General features: G+C 38.5%; 1 protein-coding gene across 1 annotated transcript in view; it reads left to right on the forward strand.

Moving 5' to 3' along the window:
* The first annotated feature begins 1,055 nt into the window (after positions 1 to 1,055).
* The window catches only part of LOC108534858 (round spermatid basic protein 1-like protein), a 30,967-nt gene continuing 19,977 nt past the window's right edge, over positions 1,056 to 12,045 (forward strand). The window contains 2 exon segments of the mRNA XM_017880413.1: positions 1,056 to 1,590; positions 1,592 to 1,691. Of these exon segments, the coding sequence (XP_017735902.1) occupies positions 1,160 to 1,590; positions 1,592 to 1,691 (531 nt within the window). The 5' untranslated portion in view covers positions 1,056 to 1,159.

Genomic DNA, 12,045 nt, shown 5'->3' on the forward strand with positions numbered 1-12,045 from the left:
TACATTTCTGAATTTCTGCATTTAAAATTTGAAGGTAGTTTTCTTTCTTTCTTTTTTTTTTTTTTTTGAGACAGAGTCTCACTCTGTCACCCAGGCTGGAATGCAGTGGTGTGATCTCAGCTTACTGCACCCCCTGGCTCCTGAGTTCAAGTGATTCTCCTGCCTCAGCCTCCCGAGTAGCTGGGACTACAGGTGCATGCCACCACGCTTGGCTAATTTTTTGTATTTTTAGTAGAGACGGGGTTTCTCGTGTGAGCCAGGATGATCTCGATCTCCTGACCTTGTGATCCACCCGCCTCAGCCTCTCGAAGTGTTGGGATTACAGGCCTGAGCCACCACGCCCGGCCTGAAGATTGTTTTCTGCAATACTCATTGATCTCCTTATTTCTGTAAACCGTGAGCATTTGCTATATGTCAGAATGGTAGCACACACTGTAGATGTAACTTTGCTCTACGCCTGCCTCTCTCCCTTTCCCTCTCTCCCGCTCTACCTCTCTCCCTCTCTCCCTCCGTCTCTCTCTCTCTCTCTCTCTCTCTCTCTCTCTCTCTCTCTCTCTTTCTCTCTTTCTTTGTGTGTGTGTGTGTGTGTAGATGAAAAAACTGGCTGGCTGGGTGTGGTGGCTCACGCCTGTAATCCCAGCACTTTGGGGGACCGAAGCGGGCAGATCACAAGGTCAGGAGCTCGAGACCAGCCTGACCAACATGGTGAAACCTTGTCTCTTCTAAAAATACAGAAATTAGCTGGGCGTGGTGGCGTGCTCCTGTAATCCCAGCTACTCAGGAGGCTGAGGCAGGAGAATTGCTTGAACCCAGGAGGCGGAGGTTGCGTTGAGCTGGGATCCCGCCACTGGACTCCAGCCTGGGCGACGGAGCAAGACTCCATCTCAAAAAAGACTGACTAAATATTGATTATCAGTTCTGTAAAAAATGAGTCCTAAATATATAATTCTGAGTAAATTTTCAGAAGTAAACTTCTTATTTATACAAAACTGTTCCTAAAGCATGGTTTTTCAAGTAATTAAAATACGGAGTTTCAAAAAACATTTTTTCCAACAGGTGGGAAGGAGAAACCAAAAACAAATATGGAAGACTTACAAATTAAAAGGTAAAGAAGAAAAGAAAAGAAACACAAAGAGAATGAAAACGGAAGCGTCCGAAAATGTATAGCAAATCTATTCAGACCATCTGCTCAGGATTGCTAACTGATGTTGAAGATCAAGAAACCAAAGGCATCCTAAATGATAACATAAAAGATTACGTTGGGAAGAATTTGGATACCAAGAACTATGATTCCAAAATTACAGAGAACAGTGAGTTTCCATTTGTCTCATTAAAGGAGCCACGAGTTCAGAATAACCTCAAAAGATTGGACACTTTGGAATTTAAACAGCTCATTCATATAGAGCACCAGCCTAATGGAGGTGCTTCGGTTATCCATGCCTACAGTAATGAACTCTCCCACCTGTCTCCTATGGAGATGGAGAGGTTTGCAGAAGAGTTTGTGGGTCTAGTGTTCAGTGAAAATGAAAACTCTGCAGCTTTCTACGTGATGGGTATTGTTCATGGGGCAGCTACTTATTTACCTGACTTTTAGACTATTTTCATTTAATTTTCCCAATTCACCAGTGAAAATGGAGATATTAGGAAAGAAAGATATAGAGACAACGACTATGTCCAATTTTCATGCTCAGGTAAGAGGTTTTTAGTTTTATTTTTACAAAATAACTTTTAATTGTATATTTTCGATGAATTTTCTGTTTTTTGTTCCTATTAGGGTTGAAATAAAAAGGCAGAATATAATGAAACCCATTTGGGAGTATTAAGAGTATAAATTACTTTCTTGATGTGGAGCATCAGAATTTAAAATTCAATTTTCACTTTTGTGTGTTTTTTCTTAAAGACCAATTAATGAAATAAGATTCTGTTTTTTTTTTTTTTTTTTTTTTAAAATTTTTTTTGCAAGGAGAGATCTTGAACCTAAGGAAATGAATTTAGCCATGCATTTTCCAATCCTTAAATAGTTTTCTTACCTGGAAATCACCTAAAATTGTCTTCTAACTTTAGAATGCTTTAAGGTACTTAGGACCAGGCCCATCACATGGTAGGTACTGAATAAATGTAGGCCATTAAAAATACTGTGGTAGGAAGGAGTCATCAGTTATTGTGTAATGATGTGTAAAAAGTAGCAATCAGTATATTGAGCTAATTTTCATTTCCTACCCTTCTCTACAGAGAAAGGTAGGAGAATATATATTATTCTGGAAAGCAGACATAATAGAGTCTGCTGGTTCTTGAACTTCAGTGTGGGCCCGTCTGAAAGGCTGGTGCCATTATCACCCATCCTCAAATTGGGACTGTTCAGGCTGAGAGATTGGCCAGTTCTCACATTTATTGATGCTGTAGTTTTGGTTTTCTAGGAACAGTTTTGGTTTCTAGGACAACATTCTAGTTTGGAAGGAGGGAAAAAGTAAAGGAAGTCTCAAATGGATCTTAGTGGTGATTTATCCCAACATCTCTCAATTTACAAATAAGTAAATAGACGAAGAGAGAGAGAGGAGTAAGGTATTAACATTGTCAGCAGTGTCAGGAATAGAACAAAATCTTAATCATCATCCAGGGCTCCTTTCCTTATTCTGAATATATTCCTTTTTTGATGGGTGCTCAGGTTATAGTTTCCACTTTAAATGGTAGTCTGGATGTTCAGTCATATCTACATGTACCCCGCCCCCAATAGCGTGAGTATGTTTGGTGTATATTCTGTAGTAGGTTGTAGTCTGGAAAATAATGTGGTGTATGTTTTTTTTTTTTTGAGATGGAGTCAGACTGTAGTGCAGTGGTGCGATCTCGGCTCACTGCAACCTCTGCCTTCTGGGTTCAAGCTATTCTGCTTCAGCCTCCCAAGTATCTGGGATTACAGATGTGCACCACCACACCTGGCTAATTTTTGTATTTTTAGTAGAGACAGGGTTTTGCTATGTTGGCCAGGGTGGTCTCAAACTCCTGACTTCAAGTGACCTGCCTGCCTTGGCCTCCCAAAGTTTGGGGATTATAGGCATGAGCCACCTTGCCTGGCCTGGAAAATAATTTTTAATGTGTATGTGTGGGAATTATTCTCTAACATAAGATGTTTGAGAATTGAAATTTAAATATTTTCTAAGGTGGATAGGGAGCTATAGAGCATCCATTACTAGCCCTGTCATTTTATAGAAACCCAAAATGGTGAGTTACTTGTCTGAGGTTACACCTGAGTTGAATGGCAGAATCAGGACTGGCCTCTAATAATAGTGTTTACTATTTGTTGAGTACTGACTGTGCTAAGGACTAGTTCTTCTAAGTATTTTATATGTAGTAACTCATTTAATCCTCTTTTTATCCTTTATTTTATATGTAGTAACTCATTTAATCCTCTTTTTAATCTTATTTTAGCAGTGAAGAAACAGATCCAGTGAGAGAAGAGATAACATGCTCAAAGTCCCTTATCACCTTATTATCATTCATTTGTCATTTATTGCATGTCTCCTAAATGTCCAGTTTTATATTGGGCCTCTTGCCTCCCATTCCCGGTTATTTCCACAGTATCACAAACTTTCTTGCTTTGATACTATGCAAATTTGCTTCAGTAATCTTTTAAGTGTGACAGTTCATTGATGTGCATCACATTACATGCTTTTCAGATGTTTTTTTTCAAATAAGGTTAGGAATTATTAATTTTATACTAAATGATAAGAATTTTCATCTAAACTATGTAATATGTACAACCATGAAAACTGCTTTTGTTACTAAATAAAATGAGATGCTGGACTTGTTAATCATGGCAGTGTATGCCTGGGTTGTGGATCTTAAGTCCTTGATGAGCCACCTACCCTGGTTGTCACCATCTCTTCAGGCTTCTTGGGTAGTATATATTGCAAAGAGGAAACTCCAGGCAGATGGATCCTGTTTGTTACCAGCTGTGGTTCTGGCTCCATATCTGTGTGATCTGCTACCCTGGTGACCTGAGCATGTCAGCTGCAGGGACTACTTTTGCTTCTTTGGCTTTAGACTTAAAGGCAGGAAACTGCATGTGCAAGGACCATATTCCTTTTATCATAAGATTCTTCAGATCTTATTCCTGTGAGTGGGGAAGTTGTTGTCTGCAGATTGGGAGGTAGCCTTCGATTTGTCCTTAGACACTGGCTTTATGAAACTGAATGGCATCCAGAAGAGAGAGCAGTAGGAGAAAAATGAGCATGCTTATTCTTGCACAGTTCTATTTCTCATCCCTTGAGTCCTCCCAGTTAAAGCTGTCTCAGCCTACATTGAAGTGTCCCCTCCAGGAGTTGATTTTATTTAGTAAACTTTTTATTGAAGTATAATGTATACACAATACATAGTATACATATTATAAATGTATAGCTTGATGAGTCTTCACAGAGAACACACCCATGATTTTAAAAAGCCAAATATTATTAGTAGCCAGAAATCTTCCCCAAACCCTTCTTTATCAGTACTGTGCCAGTCCCCCAATCCCACCACATGAACCCAGGTGATCACTGTCTTGACTTTGAACATCACTGATATATTTTACTTCTTTTTGAACTTGAGTGGAATCAGATAGTGTCTGGTCTCTTTTCTGTAGTATAATGTTTGTGAGATTCATCCATCTTGTGTGTAGTGGTACTGTATATGGTATTCCATTGTGTTAATACACCACAGTTTGTTTATCTTGTTACCATCTGGATGGACATTTGAGTTGTTTCCAGTTTGAGGCTGTTAGAACACAGATGCTATGAATATTTTTCATGTGTCTTGATGAGCATATGTATGTGTTTCTTTTGAGTATGTACCTAAGATTAGGATTTCAGGATCAAAACATATGCACATACTCAGTTTTGCTAGATACTGCCAGTGTTCCAAAGTTACTGCGCTGATGTACATTCCCACTAGCAGTGTTCCATATCCTTTGCCACGCTTAGTAGTGTCTATCTTTTTCATTTAAGTCATTCTGGTGACTATGTAGTGGTAGCTCCCTGTGGTTTAATTTGTATTTCCCTGATGACTAAGAATGTCAAGTACCTTTTTATCCAGTTGAATATCCTCTTTTGTAAAGTACCTGTCCACTCTGTCAATTTCTTACTGCTTTTTTTTCTAGTTGATTTGTTGGACTATTATATATGTAGATAAGAATCTTGTCAGCTAACTGTATTGCAAATATTTCCTCTCACTTGGTGTCTTACCTTTTCACTCTTAGGTGTTTTTGGTAAGTAGAAGTTCCTAAGTTTAATGTAATCTAATTTATAATTTATAATCCATTTATGATTACTGTTTCTTACATTCTGTTTTAGAAATCTGTGCCTACCACAAAGTCATTAATATATTCTGTGAACTTTTCTTCTGGAAACTTTTATTGTTTTACCTTTCATGGTTAAATCTATAGTTAATAAAATAGCAGCTAAAAGTATTGGAAAAATAATCTGTAGTTCATCTGGAATTGATCTTTGTATATTGGATGAGGTAAAGATCAAGGTTCATGTTTTTCCATATAAATATCCAAAAGACCTAGCATCATTTATGGAAAAGATACTCCTTCCTCATTGCATTGTCGTGTCACCTTAGTCATAAAACAGCTAATCTTATGTGTGTGGGTCTGTTTCTGGGCTCTCGCTGATTCCATTGTTTTGTCTAATTGTTACATCTTTATAATAACTCTTTCTGTTGATTGATTGGTAGATACAGGGTCTTGCTCTACCAGCCAGGCTAGAGTGCAGTGGTACGATCATAGTGCTCTGTAGCCTCAGATTCCTGGGCTCAAGTGATCCTCCCACCTCAGCTTCCTGGGTAGCTGGGACTACAGGTGTGAGCCACTGTGCCTAGCTTATAATTAATCTCAATAATCTGTAATCGGTTTGCTCGCTTTGTTCTTCAAGATTTCCATGGCTCTTTACACTTCCATATAAACTTTAGAATCAGCTTTTCAAGTTTCAAAGAGTTACCTGCTAGAATATTGCTTGGTATTACATTGAGACTATAGATAAGTTAGGGTAGAATTGATGCCTTTACAATTGAGTCTTCCGGTCTGATCATGGTATTCCCCTTCATTTGTCTTTTTATTTTCTGTCAGTAATACTTTTTGGTTTTCAGCATAGAGGTCTTGCAGATTTTTAAAATATTTGTTCCTGTATATTCAAGGACCTCATTTTGTTAATCACCCTTTTTGAGAACAGAAGTTTTCAGCACTTCTTAGAATATGACATTAACACTCATGCTGAGAAACTGAAAATGTATTTTGTACCCCATTTATCTTCCAGCGTCCTTATCTGTGGTACTGTCATGTACATGCTAGTTATTTGGAATGTCAGAAGTTTAGTAAGTAGCCATGGCGCTATTCAGGAGGCCGAGGCAAGAGGATCACTGGAACCCAGGAGTTTGAGCCTAGCCTGAACAACATAGCAAGGCCCATGTCTCTTTGAAAATGAAGAAAATCACACCACTACACTCCAGCCTGGGCAGCAGAGCGAGATCCTGTCTCAAAGAAAAAAACCCCAAAAAACAAAAATAAAAATTTAGTAATTAGGTTATATGAAATTCAGAAAAAACAAGTTTTCCATTGATGAATGCTTGTTATTAGAATCATGTAGTGAAACTGTATATTTTGGTGGTGTCAAGTGGATCAGCCCACATACTGCTGTGTGAAATTGCTTTCACCAAAATCATTGGTTGAGATGACATTAATTGACCTAATGTGAGTCAGTATTCTAGGGGAAGGAAGAGCAGAGGTACCAATATTGGAATGTAGTTTTACTTAATATAAACCACAGCAAAAACCAACTGTGGATAATAAAGCTAAATTAATGTTAAAGTGTTTGCTCAGGAATCAAACTTGTTGATTTGGTCATGATGACTCCTCACTAACTTCAGCTGCTCCTCAACTTACACTAGGGCTGCATCCTAATAAACCTGTAAGTCAAAAATACTTTTAAGTTGAAAATGCATTTAAAACTCTGATAACCCGCTGGGCGTAGTGGCTCACGCCTGTAATCCCATCAGTGTGGGAGGCCGAGGTGGGCAGATCACCTGAGGTCAGGAGTTTGAGACCAGCCTGGCCAACATGGTGAAACCCCGTCTCTACTAAAAATGCAAAAATTAACTGGGCATGGTGGTGGGCACCTATAATCCCAGCTTCTTGGGAGGCTGAGGTAGGGAGACTCTCTTGAACCCTGGAGGCGGAGGTTGCAGAGAACTGAGATCGTGCCATTGCACTCCAGCTTGGGTGACAGAGCGAGACTCCTCTCAAAAACAAAACAAAACAAAACAACCTCTGAGAAGCCCACTGAAAAAAAAATTACAAGGAAGCGAACCATCTTAAATCCTAATGCCACTTGACCTAACTGTGAGGTTTCAACCTGATAAACCTCTAGTAAAGTCAAAAAATTATGAGTTGAACCATCTGAGTCGGGGACCATCTTGACTAAGTTCAGTAGGTTCAGTTCAATAGAACCTGCTCTTGTTACGAGATGACAGTGCTTTCTGCAGAGCAGAGGAAAGCAGAACTGTAGAGAAAAGTTTTGTACTTGACATCTTTTTTTGTTTGTTTGTTTTTTGTTTTGTTTTGTTTTGTTTTGAGACAGAGTCTTGCTCTGTCGCCCGGGCTGGAGTGCAGTGGCCGCATCTCAGCTCACTGCAAGCTCCGCCTCCCGGGTTCACGCTATTCTCCTGCCTCAGCCTCCGGCATAGCTGGGACTACAGGCGCCCGTCACCTCACCCGGCTAGTTTTTTTGTATTTTTTAGTAGAGACGGGGTTTCACCGTGTTAGCCAGGATGGTCTCGATCTCCTGACCTCGTGATCCACCCGTCTCGGCCTCCCAAAGTGCTGGGATTACAGGCTTGAGCCACCGCGCCCGGCCTGTACTTGACATCTTTGTAATTCAGTAACTATCCTTCAGTTCCCTTTTCTACCTTTTATATTCTGAAAAATCTTTGATCTAGTTAAAACTAGTCCAAAAGCAGTATTCAAAAGATCTAGAAAAATGTGAGAAGACAAGGTAGAGTGAAGTTGATAGAGAAAATGGTACAAATCTGACTTTTATTTTACTTTTTTTTTTTATTTTTTATTTTTTGAGACAGAGTCTAGTTCTGTCATCCAGGCTGGAGTGTAGTGGCACTATCTCAGTTTACTGAAACCTCTGTCTCCCAGGTTCAAGTGATTCTCCTGCCTCAGCTTCCTGAGTAGCTGGGACTGCAGATGTGTACCACCACACCTGGCTAGTTTTTTGTATTTTCAGTAGAGATGGGATTTCACCGTGTTGGCCAGGCTTGTCTTTGACTCCTGACCTCAGGTGATCCACCCGCCTCGGGGTCCCAAAGTGTTGGGTTTACAGGCGTGAGCCACCACACCCGGCCTGACCCTTAGTATTTAGCATGTAATATAGTTTGGAAAATACATTTAGCAGCATTAAAGAAATTCATGGCTGGGCGTGGTGGCTCATGCCTGTAATCCCAGCACTTTGGGAGGCCGAGGCAGGTGAATCACAAGGTCAGGAGTTCCAGACCAGCCTGGACAATATGGTGAAACTCCGTCTCTAATAAAAAAAATACAAAAAATTAGCAGGGCGTGGTGGTGGACGCCTGTAGTCCCAGCTACTTGGGAGGCTGAGGCAGGAGAATCACTTGAATCTAGTAGGCAGAGGGTGCAGTGAGCCGAGATTGCACCACTATACTCCAGCCTGGATGACAGAATGAGACTCTGTCTCAAAAAAAAAAAAAAAAAAAAAAAGAAATTCATGAGAATACTGTCCTCTAGGTAATTAATTAGCACCATTTTTAATTGATAAAAGAATATATATAGTAATGTTGTATGTGTTTTATGTTTTATATGATGGTAGAAGCTGTGCACTGCAGCCATTCAGTGATGTGAGTGGCAGTCCCTAGGTTGTACAACCTGATGGTCCTGACCACCACTAGCTGTGGAACCCAAACCAAGTTCATGCTGAGTTTGTATCCTCATGAGCTTAGTTTTCTGTTTTAGTTATTGTTCTTAAATTACAATCAGGGCAACCAAAATAATTTGCTTTAAATTCTGTAGAAACTAAAAGATGGCAAATTAATATAGCTGTTTCTGTGATTTTTGTAGTGATAGTGTTTATCTTTGTAATAGTACTTTGTAGCTTTCACAAATATTTTAGCATCTGTTCAACTTTATTAAACACATATACATAACACTGACAAAGGATTAAAGCATCCCTGTTCTTTCGTCTTTGGTTTTGGAATTCTTTTTACTTGTATAATTCTGTTTTCCATCTTCATCTGTATCCTTGCAGGTTGTCTGAAAGGTTTGAAGACCATGTGGCATTATATATATTTTAACAGGTCATGTCATTTCTCTAATGCTGTGGCCCTGAGGTTAGTGATATAATATGAAACTGTATCATGAAAGTCTATTTGAGAATAGAAACATATGCATGGACTTTTCCCAAAGTTTGTAACCTGTCCATATCTGTTAGCTTTTGCTGTATTAAATGTATAAACAGAAGTCTCAAAACTTAGTGAACTGAAAAAAGGTTTCATTTCTCACAGTTCTTTGGGCTTGCTGGACAATTCTTTTGGTCTCTGCTAACTTAGCTGGGGCTATATGGCTTCATTCTCACGTCTGATGATTGGCAGACAGACCAGTTGGGTCTTGGCACACCTCATTTATATGGTTGGTGGTTGATGCATGTCAGCTGGGTTGATGGCCATGTTTCTCTCATCATCCAGCAGGTTAGCCTGGGCTTATTTACATGGTGGTGGTTGCAGGGTTCCATTGAGTAAAAGGAGGGTAAGCTCCAGTGTACAAGCTTCTGCTTGTGTTGTGTTTGCTAATGTCCTGTTGACAAAGGGAAGTCACATGGTGAAACCCAGATTCGTGTGGAAAAATAGACTCCACTTCTTTTAGGTTATTTATTCATTTTACTTTTTTTTTGTGTGTGTGTGACAGAGTCTCACTCTGTTGTTCAGGATGGAATGCAGTGGCATGATCTCGGCTCATTGCAACTTCCCAGGTTTAAGTGATTCTCGCGCCTCAGTCACCTGGAAGCTGGGATTAGGCATGTGCCACCTTGGCCTCCCAAAGTGCTCGGCCTATTTAAAAAATTTTTTAAATTTTTAATATTTGTTGGTACATAGTAGATGTATATATTTATGGAGTACATAAGATATCTTGATACAAACATGCAATATGAAATAAGTGCATCATGGAGAATGTGGTGTCCATTTCCACAAGCATTTATCCTTTGTGTTACAAACAACCCAGTTAACAACACTCTTTTAGTTAAAATGTACAGTTAAGTTATTACTGACTACAGTCACCCTGTTGTGCAATGAAATTGTAGGCCTTATTCATTCTTTTTTTGTGCGTGCCCATTGATAGACTCCACTTCTTGATGACAGGAGTGGCACAGTCACGTTGCACAGGAGTGAGCATATAGGCCTGGGAAGAATTTGTGGCCATTTGCAATTGACCATGTTCGTTTTAGGTTTTCTTTTCTTTTTTTTTTTTTTTAACATTTTAATTAAATGGATTTATTTAAAAGACTATAAAATTTGACTATCAAGAGAGATAAAAAAGACCCATAAGATTTAAATTGACAGATATAAAATGATTGGCTACAAACATAATTTTAGTAATTATAAAATTTTGTACTGTGAGTTCATTTCCCTTATAATTCTTGAAAACCATTCTAAGCAATCTATCGTTTTAGGTTTTCTACCATCTGTATTTCATTCAAATATTCACTCAGACATTTATTGTGCTCCTATGTTCTACCGTACGGATAGAAAAAGGCAAATAAAATATGAGTTTTCTCTGTGAATAAATAAATAAGATTTCTGTCTTGTCACTATCTTTAATCAATGCATATACTCTGGAACCCTGTACTAAGAACTGTGAGAATGTGAAAACTGGAGCAATCATTGTCTAACCACCCTTCATCCACTTCCAAACTCTAAATCTTATTTTTATTTTATTTTGGTTCTAAGTTGTTTCTCAGGCAACTTACATCAATGTGTTAACTGATGATTAAAAGTCTGTTATTTTAATAATGAAACTTTTAAAATCTGATCTGTTAGACCTGCTTCACTATAGAATTGGGGCAGAACACTAGCATTTGTTGAATTCATGCTGGGGTCATTCACTGGTAGGCTAGTAAAAGCAATTTGATATTTCATCTTTGAAACGTTGCTTGCCTTTGTACTAAATTTTCATTTTGACCAATTGTGCCTACCCCATCCTCCTCAAATACTTATGAACTGATCTATACAAAAATATCGTGTCAGGGATCAGGTGAGATGCTCTAATAATAATAAAAAAAGCTTTACACCTTTATTTTACTAATTTTAAAGTGGATAGTACTTTCGTTCTTATTTTGGTTGCAATTACATGGGTATTTTTGAAATAAAATGTTGATTAAATATTCCCTATTTTAATTAGAAACTATCTGCCACATGTGGTGGATAATGGCTCCCCTTGTGGCACAGTCATTTATGTCATTTTAGATTGCCTTAGAATGTCCTGAGCAGGCCTTGTTTTAAAATAAGGGACTCTCCTCCCCACATGCTAAAAAAAAAATCCTCAGCAGAATTGAATCAACAGCTTCTGCTCCCACCCCCTCAAATGTTTGGCTCTAATAATGATCCTATTTTTATATTTTCTTCACATTGGTGCTAATACAAGGTAAAATCTATAATACAAGGTAAAAATATCTATCTTCTATATTTATTGTGGATCACTATGAAAGTATTCTGAGGAACTTTTACTATCTTGGAATGTTGATAGGTATACTAAAACAACTACAAAAAAACAGGTTTTGAAGTCCAAAATAGTGTAATGCTGGACCAAATAAGTAATATTTGTTTGCATTGAGACTCCTCAGAAACTTTTATAGCCCGTGTGCGTGGTGAGCCTCCTTAACAAGAAGGGTTTTCCAGACTTAGTGGACTGTAGAGCTCTCTCTTCAGGGAACATGTTTTGGGAAACAGCGGGTTGTTTTCAAGTGAGTTGTTCTTTGGATTTTTTTTTTTTTTTTTTTTTTT

Source organism: Rhinopithecus bieti, unplaced genomic scaffold, assembly GCF_001698545.2.
Source record: "Rhinopithecus bieti isolate Rb0 unplaced genomic scaffold, ASM169854v2 scaffold_11291, whole genome shotgun sequence".
Lineage (NCBI taxonomy): Eukaryota > Metazoa > Chordata > Mammalia > Primates > Cercopithecidae > Rhinopithecus > Rhinopithecus bieti.